The sequence below is a fragment of the Trachemys scripta genome, chromosome 9 (genome assembly GCF_013100865.1).
Source record: "Trachemys scripta elegans isolate TJP31775 chromosome 9, CAS_Tse_1.0, whole genome shotgun sequence".
Lineage (NCBI taxonomy): Eukaryota > Metazoa > Chordata > Testudines > Emydidae > Trachemys > Trachemys scripta.
This window is the reverse complement of record NC_048306.1, coordinates 2,874,097-2,896,007: the sequence shown is the minus strand read 5'-3', so window position 1 is coordinate 2,896,007 and position 21,911 is coordinate 2,874,097. Positions and strand designations below refer to the sequence as shown.

The 21,911-nt window shown below is 42.4% G+C and overlaps 1 protein-coding gene across 1 annotated transcript in view; it reads right to left on the bottom strand.

The window, feature by feature from the left end:
• The window catches only part of WDR44 (WD repeat domain 44), a 63,121-nt gene that overhangs the window by 35,727 nt on the left and 5,483 nt on the right, over positions 1-21,911 (bottom strand). Inside the window, exons 2-3 of the mRNA XM_034780756.1 lie at positions 11,940-11,973; positions 115-189 (exon numbers count right to left, since the gene is read on the bottom strand). Coding sequence (XP_034636647.1) covers positions 115-189; positions 11,940-11,973 — 109 coding nt within the window. The remainder of the gene's footprint in view (positions 1-114; positions 190-11,939; positions 11,974-21,911) is intronic.

Here is a 21,911-nt window from a genome sequence, read left to right as displayed (position 1 = left end):
CAATTTCAATAGATGGCTAGAATTAAAAATATTAAAATATTTTAATTCAGCTAAGAAAATTTTCAGTCTAAATTTAGACCTTTTTATATACTGCTAAACAGATGTTTAACCAACCTCTTTAGAGTCATCTTGTTTTACTTCCTGTATCAGGGTCTCATTTGCAACTCTGTGTATATTGCTGTCTGTTTCCTGTAAAAACAACCATTAGTAAGAAGTAAGGAAAGGAATAAGAAATTATTTGCTAAGCTAAGGTAACTAAGCAAAGATACAAATTAAGTGGCAAAGCAGCAAAATATCCCAAGGAGGCAACCATTCTGCTATCTATGAAGACTGGTTTGATTGCTGTCATATTGAGAAGCTTAAGTAGTAGTTCATAGAGCAAACTGGAAAAGATGTCACACTGGGGTAATCATAGAAATAGACAACATACACTACACTGAGAAATGAAAAAGTAACTCAATTTCAGTACTTTTCTATTCTCTTGCTATTTTAGGAGTGCTTGGTAAGGTCTCTGCCTATCACAAGATAACCTCCTTCCATCTAAATGATCCTACACAGAAATTAGAATCTTGTGCTTATGAAACCCAGTGTTTTCCCATTGAAATCTCACAAAAACCAATATTCTGACTTCATTGCTAAAATGACCAAATTGAAGGTAATGTTGAGTTATGAGAAATAAATGCAAGTATATTTTTTAATCTGCAACAAATTAGGAAAAATTAAACATTTATAAGAGAGAAGGTAGGTAAGGTAATATCTTTTACTGGACCAACTTCTGTTGGTGGAGGGTACAAGCTTTTGAACCACACACAGTTGTTCTTCAGGTCTAGGAAAAGAAATCAGAGTGGGACAGATAGTAAGCATAAGGGAGTAACATATTGCAGATCCCTTGAGATGTGTGGGCAATAAGATTGTTATGCAAAAGGGGTTTGAAGTGGACCATTAAGGGTACGTCTACACTACCCACCAGATCAGCGGATAGTGATCGATCTATTGGGGATCGATGTATCGCGTCTAGTGTAGATGCGACACATCGATCCCCGATCGCTCTGCCGTCAACTCCTGTACTCCACCGCGGCGAGAGGCGGAAGTGGAGTCGACGGGGGAGCAGCGGCAGTCAACCCCGCGCCATGAGGACGCGAGGCAAGTCATCCTTAGATACTTCAACTTCAGCTACGCTATTCTTGTAGCTGAAGTTGCGTACCTTAGGTCGATTCCCCCCCAGTGTAGACCAGGCCTAAGGGTTAGCAGGCAGGTGTGTGTTACAGATTGTTGGAATGAGCCATGAAACCAGTGTCCCAGTTAGGTCCATGGTTTTTACTGTCTAGCAGCGTTAAGAATTTAAGTTCCCAGGCTTGCTTTTAAAGGTGTTGTGCAGGTGTCAGAATGAGGAAGGAGAGGTCAGATATGAAGTGTTCGCTGATGGATGAGATGGCATTGTCTTATTTTTCTGAAAGTTCATTTAGAGTGCAGTGATGGTCTAGTTTCACCCATAGTTGTTACTGGGGCATCTGATGCACCAGATGAGGTACTCCATGTGTTGCGACAGGTCACGTATAGGATCCATAAATCTTGAAAGGTGCGTTGTGGGGGGTATTCATCATCACAGGGGTGGAGAATGTCTGTAGGTTTTGTAGCCATTGTTCTGGTAGGTTCTGGTGCCATTTTGATTTGGTGTGTCCTGGTCTGTGGGGAGCTAACTAGTGTTTGGGAGTTGTCTGAAAGCCAGAGAAAGGGGCTCAGGAAAGATTTATTTCTATAATAATAATAATAATATATGGAGATATACCTATCTCATAGAACTGGAAGGGACCCTGAAAGGCCATTGAGTCCAGCCCCCTGTCTTCACTAGCAGGACCAAGTACTGATTTTGCCCCAGATTCCTAAGTGGCCCCCTCAAGGATTGAACTCACAACCCTGGGTTTAGCAGGTCAATGCTCAAACCACTGAGCTATCCCTCCCCCCTTCAGGATATGGTCCCCATAAAACATGGATTGTAACTGTTTGATGATGATACTCCGTATGGGCTCCAGTGTGGGGTGACAGGTGACAACTAGGGGTGAGCGGTCATAGGCTTCCCCCTTCCCACACACTGAAATAGGTTCTCCCAGGGTCTTTGGGTGGCCCTTTCCATTATGCAATCTACTTCTCTGGTAGACTATCCTCGCTTGGTGAAGGCAGTTTTAAGTGTGTTTAGGTATGTGTATCCCCGACTCTCTCTCTGGCACAAATTCAGTGGTATCTGAGTGCCTGGCTGTAGATAACAGATTTTTTGGTGTGTCTGAGGTGGTTGCTGGATCTGTGAAGGTAAGTTTGGTGATACATGGGTTTCTTGTATATAATCATTTATAGAATTGGTTCAATAAGAGACACTACCTTACCTCTTTGTGTTTCTCATATCCTGGGATCAACACAGCTACATTTATAGTAGTTTACATAAAGTTTGTCTTGATTATGCAAAACCAGTTCAGTACAAGTGATCTTTAGGTACTTGCAGGATTTTCACATTTTTAAAGCCTAGTACTACCATCACCCACAATAGCAAGTCAAATGTGATTAGTAGTTGCCAGGTTAAATCAGGATAGTCACATTTGGCAATCAAAAATAAGTCTTTGAGCTCTTGACAATTCATCACCTTGTATTCTGTCCTAACTATAACTCCTTAACACCTGGCATAGTAATACTAGTTAATACAACTAAATACAAAGGTATGTTCAATCAGATGCTTTTGGAATCTAATGAATCTGCAGTACAGTATATTAAACCCATTTCATTATATGGTTTAATGAACACAAACAAGAAAATACTTAAGCAATTGTTTATCATTCCTCAGACAGACAAAACTGCTCCACCCTAAAATGAAAATCATTAAGTGTGATCCTTATGGGATATTTGCTTGTTACAAAAATAAGAAATGTTGTGGTTAGAAAATACTTTCACATACAGGGCAGTTTGCATTTTGTACCATTCATTTGAATAGTATTTCCACTGATTATATTTTAACTTTATGAACAAATCTTAAACATACAATGCAACCCTTAGAGCACTTAGGCCTTGTCTACACTACGAGAGTAGTTCGATTTTACTTAAATCGAATTTTTGGAATCGATATTGCAAAGTCGAACGTGTGTGTCCACACTAAGGACAGTAATTCGACTTTGTGAGTCCACACTAACGGGGAAAGCGTCGACATTGGAAGCGGTGCACTGAGGGCAGCTATCCCACAGTTCCCGGAGTCCCCGCCGCCCATTGGAATTCTGGGTGGAGCCGCAAATGCCTTCTGGGTAAAAAAAAAAGGGGCCAGGGTGCTTTTGGGTAACTGTCGTCATCCGTCCATCACTCCCGCCCTCCCTCCCTCCCTGAAAGCGCCGGCGGGAAATCATTTCGCGCACTTTTCCAGTCATTGACAGCGCGGACGCCACAGCACTGTGAGCATGGAGCCCGCTGCAACCATCGCTGCAGTTGTGGCCGCTCTCAACGCCTCGCAGCTTATCATACAGGTTGCCCTGAGGCAGATGCAGAAAAGTCAGGCGAGGAGGCTACGTCAACGCGGTGATGGCCTGAAGTCTGAGAGTAGCACAGACCTCTCAGAAAGCAGGGGACCCAGCGCCGAGGACATCACGGTGGCAATGGGTCATGTTGATGCTGTGAAACGGCGATTCTGGGCACGGGAAACAAGCACTGAGTGGTGGGACCGCATAGTGCTGCAGGTCTGGGATGAATCACAGTGGCTGCGAAACTTCCGCATGCGGAAGGGAACTTTCCTTGAACTTTGTGAGTTGCTGTCCCCTGCCCTGAAGCGCAATGACACCCGGATGCGAGCAGCCCTGACTGTCCAGAAGCGAGTGGCCATAGCCCTCTGGAAGCTTGCAACGCCAGACAGCTACCGGTCAGTCGCGAACCAGTTTGGGGTGGGCAAATCTACCGTGGGGGTTGTTGTGATGCAAGTAGCCAAGGCAATCGTTGATGTACTGCTGCCAAAGGTAGTGACCCTGGGAAACTTGGAGGCGATCATAGATGGCTTCGCAGCGATGGGATTCCCAAACTGCGGTGGGGCCATAGATGGAACTCACATCCCTATCCTGGCACCGGACCACCAGGCCAGCCAGTACATTAACAGAAAGGGCTACTTTTCCATGGTGCTGCAAGCACTGGTGGACCACAGGGGACGTTTTACCAACATCTACGTGGGATGGCCGGGCAAGGTTCATGACGCTCGTGTTTTCAGGAACTCTGGTCTGTTTAGACGGCTGCAGCAAGGTATTTACTTCCCGGACCACAAAATAACTGTTGGGGATGTGGAGATGCCTATAGTCATCCTCGGGGACCCAGCCTACCCGCTAATGCCCTGGCTCATGAAGCCCTATACAGGTGCCCTGGACACTGAAAAAGAACTCTTCAACTACCGGCTGAGCAGGTGCAGAATGGTGGTGGAGTGTGCTTTTGGACGTCTCAAGGGGAGATGGAGAAGCTTGCTGACTCGCTGTGATCTCAGCGAAACCAATATCCCCATTGTTATAGCAGCTTGCTGTGTGCTCCACAATCTCTGTGAGAGCAAGGGGGAGACCTTTATGGCGGGGTGGGAGGTTGAGGAAAATAGCCTGGCTGCTGATTACTCACAGCCAGACAGCCGGGCGATTAGAAGAGACCAGCGGGAAGCGCTGTGCATCCGGGAGGCTTTGAAAGCAAAGTTCCTGAGTGAGCAGGGTAACCTGTGACTTTAAAGTTTGTGTACAGAGAAGCCGAACCTGCCCCCGTTTCTTTACCCAGTTCATGTTGACTATCCTATCCAGTTACATACCCCCTTCACCCCACTTCCAACACACGTTTCAAAATAAAAATAGTTCTACTTTGTTAAAGCACACCGTTTTCTTTAATACTGTTTTCGCGGGAATTTTTTAAAACTGGGACGCAGACTGTGGTGCGGAGCGGGTGTAGTGTAGTCGCGCGAATGCAGCTTCTAAACTCAAGGACTGACAGGCTCCGCTGCGGTGGGATGGTTGTTTCAACGGAGCCTGTCACCCCTCCTGATAGGGACTGTGTGTATGGGGGGTCTATGTGACTTTGTGGCAGGGGGAGGACGGTTACAGATCCCCTGCTGTGTGGCTCTGTGATCCTGCCTAAGGACCGCCGCTTAAGATCTCTAACTGCCCTCCCCTGCCACAAAGTCACAGAGCAACCCACCCCCCACCACATAACATGAAAACAACCTCCCAGACTAACCAGGGTAAGTAGTCACTGCATCACTGCACTATGTATGTGCCCTGCTGCTGTGCCTGCCCCCGACTATGTACCCTGCCAAAGGTGACTGTCCTGTCCAATTACCAACCCCCTTTCCCCCCCTCCTCCAAAAGAACATGATGGAAACAGTAGTTAACAGAAACATATTTTTTATTATCAACTACACATGGGACTGGGAAGTGAAACTTGGACGGGGGCTTGTGTCAGGCGGGAAGGAAAGAACTTGTCAAACTTTGGGGAATGAGAGCCTTCTGCTGCTCGAGCTCTCTGCAGGGGTGGAGTGAGAGTTAGCAGGGACTCTGCCGCCTCTCCTTCTGTGCACTTTGGGTGAGGGGAGTATGGGACTTGGTGGCGGGGGAGGGCGGTTAGAGATGGACTGCAGCGGGGCTCTGTCCTCCTGCCTCCGTTCCTGCAGAACATCCACAAGGCGCCGGAGCGTGTCCGTTTGCTCCCTCAGTAGTCCAAGCAGGGTTTGAGTCGCCTGCTGGTCTTCCTGACGCCACCTCTCCTCCCGATCCATGTTGGCTTGGTGCATTCGGGTCAAGTTCTCCCGCCACTGGGTCTGCTGTGCTGCCTGGGCTCTGGAGCAGGCTATAAGCTCTGAGAACATGTCCTCCCGTGTCCTCTTCTTCTTATGCCTAATCCTCCCTAGCCTCTGGGAGTGTGATGACAGGCTAGGTTGTGAGACAGTCGCAGATGGGGCTGTGGGAATGGGAAAAAGGGAGTGAATTCCTCAGAAAGATAAATGTAGTTGTGAACAAAGAACATAGTCTTTCTCTGTGAACAGGACCATGCACAGCACCTATCACATGCGCACTCAGCACAAGGTCGAATTCTCGGCCTTCGCATTCAGTGTCTGGGGTTTTGCAGAGCACATTTGAGAACCGTCAGGACAACGGAATTGCTCTTGCACGCAGACATGGTAAGCCGTAGATTCGTGGCAGCTTAAAACTTTAATATTAGCAATGGCCTCATTTCACATTGAAATCAATGTCGGTCCCTGCTGCCAGCAATCCGGCAAGCAGGAAGTCTGCTCCTGTCCCACACCCTCGCGGCTGTCCCCGGGAACGATCCCTTTCGGCTGCCCCTCTCCCGCCTCCACCGCGTGGCTGCAAACCAGCGGTTACAGTTCTGTAAAGGAACGGTAAAGCAGTCCCAACACTAACATTCCCCTACCTCATTCAAAGCAGGTCATCATGAGCGACATCACCCTCATGAGGATCTCTGAGAGCGACAGACAGAGAATGCTCCGGGAAAGCCTCCAAAAACCAGGGCCGTATGCCGCCATGCTGTGCCAAGCAATGATTCCGGAGTACTTGCTAGTCTCGTGGCGCGGCAACGTGTCCTACTACGGAGGACCCAATAAGGCCGCTCTCCCCAAGAACCTAATGCAGCGGATTTCAAATTACCTGCAGGAGAGCTTCCTTGAGATGTCCCAGGAGGATTTCTGCTCCATCCCCGGACATATAGACCGCATCTTACTGTAGCTGCAGTAGCAGGGACTAAACAGTAGAGCGGCTTGGGCAGGACAATCATGCAAAACCGGACATTGCTAGATTTTTTTTCAATAGTTGCACTGCCCATGACTGAACCGTAAAGTTAATCAAACTAATCATGAGAAACCCATTTTTTAAATTGTTAATATTCATGTTCTGTTACAAATAAATGTTTAGATGTTTACAACACTTACTGGATGATCCTTCACCAGATTCTGTGTCCGGGGTAACGGCTGGGGAGGGTTGGTAGGGGATCTCTGTAAGGGTGATGAAGAGATCCTGGCTGTCGGGGAAATCAGCGTTGTGAGCGCTGTCGACTGCCTCGTCCTCCTCATCTCCTTCCTCATCTTCCCCGTCCGCTAACATGTCCGAGGATCCGGCCGTGGACACTATCCCATCCTCAGAGTCCACAGTCAGTGGTGGGGTAGTGGTGGCGGCCGCACCGAGGATGGAATGCAGTGCCTCGTAGAAACGGGATGTCTGGGGATGGGATCCGGAGCGTCCGTTTGCCTCTTTGGTCTTCTGGTAGCCTTGCCTCAGCTCCTTGATTTTCACGCGGCACTGCGTTACATCCCGGCTGTATCCTCTCTCTGCCATGTCTTTAGAGATCTTCTCATAGATCTTTGCATTCCGTCTTTTGGATCGCAGCTCGGAAAGCACGGACTCATCGCCCCACACAGCGATGAGATCCAAGACTTCCCGATCAGTCCATGCTGGGGCCCTCTTTCTATTCTGAGATTGCACTGCCATCAGTGCTGGAGAGCTCTGCATCGTTGCCAGTGCTGCTGAGCTCGCCACGATGTCCAGACAGGAAATGAGATTCAAACTGGCCAGACAGGAAAAGGAATTCAAATTCAAATTTTCCCGGGGCTTTTCCTGTGTGGCAGTTCAGAACATCCGAGCTCTTACTGCTGTCCAGAGCGTCAACAGAGTGGTGCACTGTGGGATAGCTCCTGGAGCTATTAGCGTCGATTTCCATCCACACCTAGCCTAATTCGACATGGCCATGTCGAATTTAGCGCTACTCCCCTCGTCGGGGAGGAGTACAGAAGTCGAATTAAAGAGACCTCTATGTCGAACTAAATACCTTCGCGGTGTGGACGGGTGCAGGGTTAATTCGATGTAACGGCGCTAACTTCGACATAAACGCCTAGTGTAGACCAGGCCAAAGTTTCACCCCCAGTCAGACTTTGCCAAGAAAGTACAATGTAGCATAAATTTAAGCAAGTTTACATAGCAGCAGCTCCAGGAAAACAGTGACACAATGAAGTTTTATATTATGTGTATTAAATACACTAAGACCTAAAGCAAATTCTAAAGCATTAGCCATTTATTTAGCTCAAGTAACTAAACTTAATTTTGAACATTTTAGAGATTGGTTAAAGACCTACAATTGCATGTTAAAAGTGTGGACTTTTCATACAATGACCCAAAAAAAAAAATGTCCAAAAGAAAAAGTATTTCTTTAATTGAAATATACTATTTGAGTTATAGTTATATCCATTACTTCTCGAACAGCATTTCTAAATAGTTACTGGCTGTACTGGTATGACATTCTGTGCAGTATTTTCAGGAGACCACCACCATTTGTTCAAGCTTAACCCAGGGAGCAAAAATGAGCATTTTCAGGAACAGAAAGAAGTTATACTAGAAAACTGATGTTACTAATCAGTGGAAGTGCTCCTTACACACCTGCTATTGCAATTTACTTATTAGGAATTCACGGTCTCCTCTTCAACACTGCTAAGGGGACAAAAAAGCGAGTTTTTATTTCAGCTGACAGAATATTGATCATAGGCTGACCCATAAGCTTTTAGACACTCTGCAGCTCACATACTATATGGCTTACAATGATGTGGAGAAAAGCGAGTGGCACTCCGAGCCCAAACTGACAGGCAAAGGGCAGTATTAGCTATTCTTACACAGAAGAGACAAATCCTGGTGCATAACTGGCTGAGAAGAGTAATCGGATAAGCCATTATTTTAACCTGTGATGAGGTAAAACCAATGCAAGAGCAATATAAAATGAACACACTTTGATTCTCTGAACTCGGATGCAGCCAACGCTATTCTACACCTCTGGTGTGATGATAGAGCAAGTCAGGAAGCAGTGATTTTCATGTGAGTTGAACAGTGCTCCCTCCAACCCCCATCCAGACCTCTTATTTCATTAAACCTTCCAACTGTTAGCAATTTTAATCTGAAATTCAAGCCAAAGTGAAAAGATTTCTGACATTAATATGTACGTGCACTTCGTATTTTATAGCACCTCAATATTTATTTTTTCTTGATAGAGGCAGAGGCCCTTTATTTTGCAGACTACTGTATTTTGATAAAGATTTTAAATGAACCATTTTAGTATAAATTTGCAAGCAGCTTTGGTCTATTTTTTCTAGATCTTTTAGTAACACACCTTTTAACTGTACTAGGTTATCCGGCACTTTACCAACTGGAAAATTCTAGAAACCGGCATTTCTGATACCTCCCAACACAAATCTTCAATCTAGTAACTAGGACCGATGCTGAAGCTAACCAGAATTGATGCCGAAGCTATTTGGGACTCGAGTATTTCCGAGAGCAGTCAGACTACGCTTGATTTAGCCAAGAGCAGCCAAAGGCTGTTCTGTTTGTATCTGCCATTGTGATTGGTCAGTTTATTATTCGGTGTATTGTCCTGTGTTTATCATAAAATATCAATGCCACACTACCATTATGGCATCCAAAATACCAGCGAAAAGCAAAGGAGAGACGTGTAAGAGACTTGTATTGATATTAAAACAGAAAATAGATATTTATACATGTCTTGTAAAGGGCGAGAATATTGTATTCTAATTCTTTGAAAATTGGTAACCCACTGGTAAGTATAACTCTTAGTTAACTGGAGTTTGACTAACCGGCAGCCCCCATTTCTCCAACATGCCGGATAACAAAGCTTTTTACTGTAATATCAAGTTTGTCAAAAAATTGTAATATCAGACCAAATTTTAACTGTTGAATGGGATCCAGTTTAGTCTACAATTAAACCCCTTAACTAATCTCAGTTAAAAACCAGAAGTCAACATGTTTATGGCCTGAGAAGGAACAGGAAGAATTGTCTATAATACACTCCAACAATTAGAATTGAAAAGTTAGAAAATAAGGGCAAGTTCTTGAAAAGTAGGAGGCTGATTTCTAGCACCCAAATCCATATTCAGGCACCTAACTCAGTAGCCTGATTTTTAACCAAGTAGAGCAGCAGTTATCAGTGACTTCAGTGGAACTCAGCTGTCTTTTGAAAGCCAAGTTTAGGCACCCTTTTTTTTTTTTTTTTTTTTTTTTTTAAAGTGATGGCCCAGAAACGTACATTAGTATATAGCAGAGAAGCACCTGCAGTTATTCTATCAGAGAACTAATTAATGAGCAAAATTACTCAACAGGAGAGTATATAGGCACTTTCCCCATAACAGAAATACTTGTATATTTTAATGTACTTTTTCTAATTACTCTTAGTGACATGACATCATATAATAAACTCCTACAACATTTGCCTTCAAAGGCATACTGCCAAGGTGACAAGAAGCAAACACACTTTGACACAAATACATCCCACTATAGTCCGTGCCTAACAAGCTTGCTATACTAATTTCCACTTTTGTTGACATTAACACAGTAGACTTTGGTCTTGTGAAAGATCCCAAACTCCTTCAGCTGTACGGTTAGTCACAAGTTTAATGAACTGATAATGGTACCAAGCGGTGAAGCTGATAGTGTGTTTTTATACAAAGCTGATTTTTGAAGGTCAAGTGATTTAGGAAGATGCTCCTTAATGAAAAATGAAAATTAGTAACATGGTGAGGACCCCATAAGCAACAAACAGTAGTGCCCAGCCACTGAATATACACCTCTACCCCGATATAACGTGACCTGATATAACACAAATTAGGCTATAATGTGGTAAAGCAGCACTCCACAGGGGTGGGGCTGCGCACTCTGGTGGATCAAAGCAAGTTCGATAGAACGCGGTTTCACCTATAACACGGTAAGATTTTTTGGCTCCCGAGAACAGCGTTATATCGGGGTAGAGGTGTACTTAAAAATGTAGATTATAGATAAATGTTCTCACTCAAAGTTTAGCCAGTGATACATGGAATCCAACTCAATCCACATACTACTATCTGTCTGAATTAAATGGAACTACATTTACTGAAAAGTTTAGACATTAATTTCAATGTCTCTTTGACAGTATGGTATTTAAAGTGGGATACCAGGTGAGACACCTATAAATGTAATGATATAATTAAGTCACTGACTTTTCTAAATCTCTCCTCCTAAATCACGTTACAGTGGAATGAATAAAGATATGCTGTTATCTGTGGGACAGTGTTGTGACTTACTTTCTACCACTGTTGATGAATCAAAATATTGCTATTTTCACTACTGATTACCCAGCACTTCTGGGACAGAAAAGGCCAATCCTGCTTTACGCCACATAAAAGATTATTGCATAGCATCACCTTTGGCCCTTCTCCCAACCCATATAATGAATTGTATCTGTACATATACCAATTCCTGACCTACTTAACAAATGCCAGAGGTTCAGCTGCACTGTCATTGTGCATAGAAGCAGCATACTAATTACCTGCGTGGGAAGTGGTGATGCTGCCTCGATAAGCTAAATTTAGAGTTTTGCTTTCATGTCACCTGAAGTGGTAGCTTTTGAAGTATAAACACTTTGCTGCCTTCTGTCACCAAAATACGAATAGAAATTTTAGTCAATGATTTGAAATAAGTCAGCATAATCAAGGTGACCAAAACTCTCCGACATACTCCTGTATCTGAATATAAAACAAAAGAGATGGGCCCAGTTCCTCTACATACTGTTTGAGGTAATTAAAAACTCTGCAAATTTAAGGATACCATTTATTAAGCTCTTTAGTCAAAGCACCCGGGCTCATTTCTCTTTTCCTTTTTTTTTTTTAAGCCAAAGGAAACAAGAAAAGTTTAACCTTAAAAAAAAAAAAAAAAAAAAAAAGCATTAAAAAACTAAAACCCACAACAAGGAAAGTCTGATTTGGGAAAAAAGTTTCATCCTTGGTTTGCCATTTTCTGCCTAAGCATGCAGCTATATAATATCATGAATCAACATTATGGACTTAAGGTCAGGCATGTTACATAAGCATTGTCAAATTACAAACATTTAAGATTATATAAAGAAAGACATACCTTTAATACATGGGACCCAACTTTTGTCGGTGACCTGATAGAAAAAAAGGAAAAAAGATTTAGATGAAAGTACGCAAAAGAATCACAAAGCTCCAAAAATGAATCCCTTTCCTTGATTTAATGGAAGTTTCACTATACAAAAAACACAAGGACAAAAGTCTTCTCTAAACTGGTGGTTTACTTTGAATTTTCAGGTTAAATAAATAAAAAAAATAAATAAAAAATAAAAATATTATGTCTGCCTCTTCTACACAGAGACAAGTGATTGTACCACAGGTTCCTCAACACTTACAGTGAAGACTTTTCAGAGAAGTTGAAGGAAGTTAAACGCTTAATTGTCACTGAAATTTGACAGGAGCTCAGAAAATAACTCCCTAAATATCCTTTGAAAACCCCAGCCAAAAGCAATTTCTAAAAACCTAATAAGATTATCCTGCCCTCCATCCCTTCTATAAAACCGATGCTATCCCATCCCTGTGGCCATTGATCATTTCTAATCAGAGGGATTTTAATAGAGTTATTGCTCATGAAAGATGCCAGAGAGGCGTCACTGAAAACTTAAGCCCTCATTGAAAGGAGCAGTGCAAACTCCAAGAGAGCTGTCAAGTGCCTCAGCCCTGAGGGCACGTCTTCACTACTCGCCAGATCGGTGGGTAGTGATCAATCTATCGAGGATCAATTTATCGTGACTAGCATAGACGCAAGAAAATGGATCCCCGATCGCTCTGCCGTTGACTCCAGAACTCCACCGCAGCGAGAGGCGGAAGCGGAGTCGACGGGGGAGCGGCAGCGGTCGACTCGCCGCCGTCCTCACAGCCAGGTAAGTCGACCTAAAATAATACCTTATCTTAGGTCGACCCTCCCCGTAGTGTAGACCTAGCCTGAGTGAGTCATCTCTGGCATGTCCATTCAATCTTCAGCCTCTCCATAAAGGCTGCAACCAAGAGTTCCAACTAGCACAGACTGTGATAAGAACACCTTCACACCAGCCACAGGAATGAGACAAGCAGCTTGGACACTTGGCCTTCAGTAATTTATATTCCAAGCCAGAGAACTACATTAGCATCCACTCTGAAGTGTAACTTCTAATAAACCTAATCAGAGAAAGGCTCTAGATGCCTCCAGGGATCAGGCACCAGGGAGCTATTCATCTTCAGGTCACTCGTTTAACGATACTTTAGGTTGACGGCTAGGGCAAGTTGACTGGTTTATTTTACTTCTGCAATGTAGCCAAATTCCTGGACCTGTTCTTGATGTTTGGTGTTCCAAAAGATACTCTTATATTGAATACTGCTGCGTCAGTTTTTTTTACTTCAGGGTTACATACACCATAACCTCTGCCTATTATGAGTTGTTTGCCCATAGTTTGCTTCCTCCAATGAGAGTATCAAAGTCTGAAGCTATGTTAAACAAACTGCTGAAGCATTTTAACTGGCTGCAGAGTTCAGTGATCACACCTTTGATAAACCACATACATAATGAAATCCTTGCTTCCTAATTGATTAGGCGTAGTCCACACTTAAAACTTTTTGCCAAAAGTTCTGTCAATTAGGAATGTGAAAAAATTATCACATCTCTAAACCAATATAGCTGTGCCAGCAAAAGCCCCATTGTAAACACAGTTATGCCTGCGAAAGAGTTATTTTGCTGGTAATAGCTTATTTAATTCAAGAAACTGGCGTAATACCTGCAAAAGAACTCTTGGCAGTAAAAGCTGCAACTCCATTAGGAGGGTTTGCTGGTACAGCCATATCAGCAAACCCTTTCTAGTATAGACAAGGCCAAGAGAATAGTTTTTTCCGGACCTTTTTCTTCATCTTTTTTCCAGAATGACAGTTTCAAGGGACAATATCAACTTGAAAAACAAGTAATTACCATCTTTTTTTGGTTTGTTCTTTTTAAAAACAACTACCATTGTTACACCAGAGACAACTAAAAAAATAAACTGAAAGGTTAGAGAAAAATATTTACTCGGTTTACTTCAGTCATCAAGTTTTTGATTTTGTTCAAGAAGGCCCTTCAAAGAATGGAGTGAGATTTCTGTGTTTTTTTGTTTTAAATAAAGTAAGGTGCAGTATCCAAAACTACTTTCAGCTCTTTTTAAAAATTGACTAGATTTCAAGTTGACAGCATCTCTTTAATAGGAAAAAACAATATGCTTTTGAAATTCATCAATGCATTGGAGAGAGATTTCCAGAGCTATACAGAATATTTGTAGTAATATAGATAGTAACTTATTTCAGTGATTATGATGTAAAATTACTAGAAGTAAATGTTGACCAAGGTGTTCAGGTCAATAAATCAATACTTAACTCAAATATCAGTACGTGCCTTTTACTGCTATTCTTAACATATTGCTTGGGAAGATGACCTACCACTCACTCACTCCCCTCTCCTCCCCCACTCCCTCTTCCCAGCAGCTATCCATAACCACGTTGTATTTCCCATTAGCAGGACTTTGTACTATAACCCCTTAATTTTAAGTTGAAAAGGAGAAAGGAGCATTGACGTACACAGTACCATGTCACTATAGCCAAGGACCAACCAAGAATGGGGGGCCACTATGCTAAACACTGTACAAATACAACAGTAGACAGTCCCTCCCCTGAAGAACTTACAATCTAAATGACCACAGTGGTCAAAGATATTTCGGACACCCTATCTGTTACGAAGTAATACTAAACAAAGTTATATACCTATGTAACTAACATTGATTATTTCTAAGCAAGGAAACACACCAGGGAAACACCCCCTCACATTCCTTCACTAGTTATATGAAGTAGTATAGTAAACCAATTTAATTCTTCTTCTTCCCGCCTTATGTGGATAGATTTTTTAGATTCCAAATAATTAATTGCAGTTTCTCAGGAAAACACACACAAGTTCCATTTAATTATTTTCCACTTCTGATGTATTACTGAAGCGTACAGAATGCCTACAAAGAGAATCCAATAAGAATGTCAAAGGTATCACAAGGTATAATACAACACAATTATTTGATAAGGCTGTTGAATAAAAGTCACATTAAAGATAAATGTTTTTTGTTGCTGTGGTATCTATTCAACATAATAAGGCCGGGGTGGCCAACCTGAGCCTGAGAAGGAGCCAGAATTTACCAATGTACATTGCCAAAGAGCCACAGTAACAGGTCAGCAGCCCCCCATCCGCTCCCCAGCCTCCACCAATCAGCACCTAGCCAGCACTCCCCCCCCCCTCACTGCAATCACCTGTTTCACGCATGCAGGAGGCTATGGGGGTGGGGGAGAGGGGAGAAGCGAGGGCATGGCAGGCTCAGGGGAAGAGGCAGGGGCCTTGGGGCAGAGCAGGCGGTTGAGCAGTGAGAACTCCCTGGCACATTGGAAAGTTGGCATCTATATCTCCAGCCCTGGAATCAGTGCCTGGGTAAGGAGCGCAGATTAACCTCTGAAGAGCCACAGGTTGGCCACCTCTGTAATAAGGCATTCAGATTGTCTGCCATAATTATTCTTGGTTGTGGCGGCATAATTCTCTGAGATCCATCTGTGGTGCACTAAGAATAAAAAAATCCCTGTTCATTAGGCGTGTGTGTACTTCATTTCAATTATTCATAAATGTCACTACTTGTCCCTCCAAAGCATGAGTGGTTCACATTTTTATGCCTTTAACTCAGCACAGCAAGTACATCACAAAAATAAAAAACAACTTGTGAGTAGGCACTTTTACCAATAAGAATTTTTGTTAATATTGTTCTGTAATGGTTTTCTTTTCTTTCCCAGCCCCTTAAAATTATCTATCAGATCTACTTCATCAGACACTGATTTTACAAATACTGTATCTGAACAGCAGCAGTTTCATAAATAAATGTACGGCAGACATGAAATTTATTTGGTACAAATATTATAGAAGTTTGAGTCTGCATGAAAAAATCAATTAGGAAGTCTCTTTATGCTATATTAACAATGAAATGTAATGTACTAAACAAAAACTTAAGATAAATGAAAATGCTAGATACTGTTATTAGTTATGAAAGTACTGTTGCATATAATCTGATATTCATCCAGGAAATTTATCAGCTCCATAATCCCATTATCTGATATTTAGCAGTTAGAGGATCATCCCTGCATAACAGATTTCATAAAAATCCTTTCCAGCAAAACTGATTTTCAGTTAAATGCAGATGAAATGTTTAGAGAGGTTATTCTATCACTGCTATCGTCACTACACCTGAACAAATGGGGTTTAATAGGCAAAGCAGGAGTCCAAGAATAGCCAGTGGGACAGCCACAAACATAACCAGCTTATTAAAATATCTAAGACTGAAAATACCAGCAGCCTCCTGAAGATCTTGCTCTTATATTCTTCCATTCAACCTCCTTATTCATCCTAAAACTGACCAGGCTATAAAAGGCCGCCTCCTCCTCCCTGTTTCCCCTTATTGGGCAGCTCCATGCTAGTAGACTGTCAAGCAAGAGTGGAGACTTCATGAAGATTGATGTCTTCATCACTGAACAGCTTCTTGCTAAATTCAGTGCAAGGGAAAACAGGAGACATTTAGGCCTGCATTGTCCATGATACATCATCTTTCAGACGATTACTGCATTTCCTTTGTCTAAGAAATCAAGTTGATCTAATCTACCTGGATTTCAGTAAGGCATTTGATACAATTCTACATGGGAAATTATTAGTTATATTGGAGAAGATGGGGACTAATGAGAATTGAAAGGTGGATAAGGCCTGGTTAAAGGGGAGGCTACAGTGGGTTATACTGAAAGGGGAACTGTCAGGCTAGAGGAAGGTTATTAGTGCAGTTCCTCAGGGATTGGTCTTGGGACCAATATTATTTGACTTTTTTTTATTGACCTTGCACAAAAAGTGGGAGTGCACTAATAAAATCTGCAAACACCACAAAGTTGGGAGGTATTGCTAATACGGAGGAGGACCGGAACATCATACAAAAAGATCTGGATGACCTTGTAAACTGGAGTAATAGAAATGGGATGACATTTAATAGTGCAAAGTCATGCATTTAGGGACTAACAAGGAGATTTTTTTCCTATTAGCTGGGAGGCATATCAGTTGGAATTGACAGGAGGAGGAGAAAGACGTGGGTGTTTTGGTTGATCACAGGATGACTATGAGCTGTAAAAAAGGCTAATACAGTTCTAGGCTGCATCAGGTGAGGTATTTTCAGCAGAGACTGGGAAGTGTTGGAACCATTATACAAGGCACTGGTGAGACCTCATCTGGAATACTGTGTTGCAGTTCTTGTCTCCCATGTTTAAGAAAGATGAAATCAAACTGGAACAGGTGCAGAGAAGGGCTACCCAGATGCTCAGAGAAATGGAAAACCTATCTTATGAGAGGAGACTCAAAGAGCTTGGTTGTTCAGCCTAACCAAAAGAAGGCTGAGGGAGAGATGATTGCTCTCTATAAATACATCAGAGGAATAAATACCAGGGAGGGAGAAAAGCTATTTTAGTAAAGTGCCAATATGGACACAATTACAAGGGATATAAACTGGCCATCAACAAGTTTAGGGTTGAAATTAGGTGATGGTTTCTAACCATCAGAGTGAAGTTCTGGAACAGCCTTCCAAGGGGAGCAGTGGGGGCAAAAAACCTAACTGGCTTCAAGACTGAGCTTGATAAGTTTATGGAGGTGATGATATGATCAGACTGCCTACAATGGCATGTAGCCGATTTGTGACGGCTAGTAGCAAATCTCTCCAATGGCTGGTGATGGGACACTAGATGGGAAAGGCTCTGGGTGTCTGGCTGGTAGGTCTTGCCCACAGGCTCAGGGTCTAACCAGTTATCATATTTGGGGTCGGGAAGGAATTTTCCCCCAGGTCAGATTGGCCTAGCACCTGGGGGGTTTTCCCCTTTCCTCTGCAGCATGGGATAGGGGTCACTTGCAGGTTTAAACTAGTGTAAATGGTGGATTCTCTGAACTTGATGTCTTTAAACCATGATTTGAGAACATCAGTACCTCAGGCAGAGGTTGGGGGTCTATTACAGGAGTGGGTGGGTGACGTTCTGTGTCTTGCAATGTGCAGGCGGTCAGACTAGATTATCATGATGGTCCCTTCTGAGCTTAAATTTTATGCGTCTATGAATGACACGGATCTTTTGTCAAATCCCTTAACTGTAATCTCTTTGCTTTCCTGGGATGAAGGAACAAGAGGGGAGCAAACTGGCTTAGGATCAGCCTAGGTAAGAGGAAGATGAGGCTGACAGGAAGAGGGAAACAGAGGACTGGACTGAAGCCACAAGACCATCTTGTACAGGAGGTATATGTTTGACCCCAGTCAGCCCAGTCCAGTCATCATATCCACTGCTGCTCTTTGATTTCCATGCGACACCAAGGACATGTAATGTTTTCCTCCTTCCTATGACCTATGGCTGGTAGAGGCTGCAATTATTCCTATCTGCAGATCTTACTGCAGTAGTCTAGACCTTTGTAATCACAAGGATACATCACTCCTATGCACTCTACTTGGGCTACCCTTGGAAAACATTTGGAAACGTCAGCTGATAGAGAACAAAGAAGCTTGTCTCAGGAGGGGCCAGCCATTACAAGGATATAATTAATGCACCATACACTGCACTGGCTACCGATTCACTCTGAGTGCAGTTTTAGATGTTGCTTAAAATAAGTATAGGAACAAAGGAATTACCATACATGTCACATCCACGTTTTACCTAGTCTCTAATAATGGCCAGTATGAGATGTTTCAAAGTTTAAAACTCCAATAATATAATAGCCTTGGGATAGTTAGATAGTAACCCCCAAAAACTAGTGGTTGGCTTACATCCTAAAAGCATGAGTGCTGAAACCCTCAAATATTTACCCTACCTAGTTAATGTAACAGAGGATATTTTATAGTCCATGGAAGTCTAATCCTTTTTTTAAATCCTACTATGCTCTGCCCCAATCTCCTGTAACAAGAAGTTCCAAGTTTCCTATGTGTAGTTCACAAGAAGTATCCCCTTATCAGTATTAAGTCTGCTACTGTTTCCATTTGGGTGACACCTTTTTCTTGTGGTATGAGATAAAGTCACTCATAGGCGTTTATTTACCCGGTCTATACAATTCATTATCTCTACCATCTCACTTGCCTCTTCTCTGAACTGAAGAGCCTGAATCACTTTCCTCTCCTGAAAATCTTCATGTCTCTATTAATCTTCGTTGCCATCCTTGGAACCCCTTCTATCACTATACCCTTTTTGAAATGGGGTGACCAAACCTAAAAACAGTAGTCCAGATAAGGACATTCCATCTGGTTATATAGGATCATTACAATATTTTCAGTTTTATTCTCTATTAATACAGCCTGTCATCTAGGATGCATTTTGACCCTAGCTGCACACTGAGCAGATGTTCTCATTGATTAGTCCATAACAATGCCCAAGTTATTTTCCTCAGTGATGTACAGGAAACTAATTAAGGCTGACATGGTCCAGGACCCAGTTATCTGAGAGACTGACTCTCTCCATATGTCCATTCATAGAAGCATAGTTACAAATAAAAGAAGATATACTTTGGCAATGAAGCATATAGGCTCAGCTAGAGGGAATGCCTTAGCTCCCTAAACATCTGGCTTAGAATATTTAATCTTACTGAAGTCCCCAATCCGGAAGGGTAAGCTCAGCCCTTAATCCTCGGGATAAATTGCATTCTATGCAGTTACTTGTATGGATTTTTATCCATATTAAATATTTACATACCACCATAGTTTTGCATGATCCTTCCCGAAGGAGTTGAGGTTGTGATTGTCAAAGGGGCCTTAGGCAGCCAACTCCTATTGACTTGCAATGGGAGCCCAAGGCTCCTTTGAAAAGTTCAGTCTTGCAATAGAAGTTTAGATCACAACAAGATGACAGACAAAGGGAGGGGCAAGGGAAAGGAGAGTCAAAGGTTAAAAGAAAAAATTTGAGTAATTATATAACCAACAAATTACAAATTCTGATTGGAATGGCATCTGCAAGCATGACATAAGGAGCAGAATGTCAAGAAGCACAAAGGTGAGAGTGGGATGAGGCGACAAAGGGAGTGACAAGGCCTGAAAAGTGAGCAAAACACAGCAGGAGAGGAGAGAGCAACTTTGGGCAGGTCACTTACTCTATGCTTCAGTCTCCTTGTCTGTAAAATGGAGATAATACATTTCACAGCAGTGTTGGGAGGCAAAACTGATGTTTGTCATAGAAGAGAATATAGAATCACAAATTATTACACTTCATATACTGACCAGACGCCTTCATCTCAATAGGTTTCTCACACAGAGAATTAGAAATGTTACATCCATTCTAACTCATTTGCCAGAGTGGTTGGGCTTCCTGAGTCTGCAGTTATCAAACCCAGTCTATCCTTACTGTTAGGTTCCTGTACTCCGCCACATAAATCACAGTGGACATTGTTTAAGATATTTACGGCTGCATGCAAAGCAAGAAATGAGGTTTGAGATAACCCCAGTTGAGTGTTAGACAACATAGTGCTTAAAACAGCAGCAGTTGCGTTCCCCAAAGCTGCTAACACCAGAAAACTGAACTATCCTCATCAGTGGTGGGAAATTTTTGAAAGATATTCCTATGCACACAGGGTCATAGTGATATTGGAGTAGACAATTCTTTAAGGGCATCGCTTAATATTTGGCTGCAATCAGGTTTTTCTTGAAGTTGTGTTAAACAGAATGACAGCTACAAGATTTTAAAGACATGAGTCACAATATTGTTTTCTGATGGACAAGTAGGGTTTTCAAGTAACATTGCCACCAGTGTATGCAGCCCATAAGTGAGATTCAACTGACTCTAAGCACAATAGTGTAGTCATACAAAATCCTCATTGCTAATTGTGATTCCTGTTAAAATCATTGATGCTGTTACTATGAATATCACTATGCAACAGATAAAAATACCAAATCAAGTCACTATTTTGAAGAATGTATAGTGTAATGATAGCCTTGTATTCTCAGACTCCTCTTGTATTTTTGCTTTCCTTGAAATGCTGGCTTTGTGCTTCAGAGCCATACATCCCAATTACTGGCTTTTGTGGCATGTTAGCTGCTCCTCCCAAATTATAAGTGAAGACATCTGCAAAAGTTGGCCTATCAATAAGAGCAGCAGCGTGGGGTGTTTAAACCCAGCCTTCCCAACAGTGCTGCTAGATGTGGAAAAACAAGTTTTCCACTCTCCGAAATACAAACTACTCTTACATAGTACTGCAGTAAGAAGCTCAACAGCTGCTTAAACAAACAGCTCTAAAATAACTAATCAGATATTTTCAACAATAAAACAGCAACTATATGCTATTCCTCAAAGCTGTTCTGTTTAGACCTTAGTCCAGACCATTTTTTAAAAAGCTACACAAGGCATTCTAGGTAATACAATAGCCCTTCCATTACACTAAGATTCAGACTGAAAAACAAAATTAACACACCAAGCAAGCTCACAAGTGAAAAATAAATAATGGAATAAAGATGAGTTCAAGCTATTAGATGTAAAGAATTCTAGCTTAGCAACACAATTTAATCACAAGTAGGACTTGGGATGTTTTTTCTCCACACCACCATCAAAACTTAAAGGGTTTTCAAACACCAGTGGTTGTCACTAGACTAAGTATCATTGGTAATGACAGAAATTAATGTCGAAGTGCAGTTCGAGTAGGGGAGCTGTGCTAAAGCCACTGCTCCCCGAGGCCTAGCAAACTGAGGGAAGAAGCTGGTTATATGAAACAATCAAACATTAAGTTTATTGATTTACACGTTTCTTCCATCAGCTCCAAGTTTTAGCTAGACACTTACACACGTGGACACCCTTAACAGTGAAAAACCTAACCTGTGGCTATTACGTCAATATGACCAAACCACACTTTTGCAGAGAGATTACACTGCAAGCCCTCAGCAACAAGAACTGTCACCAGTATAGTGGGGTGTATGGTCCACACCAGTGTCAAACTGAAAACCAATGCCCAATTTATAACACCCCATCCATAGGT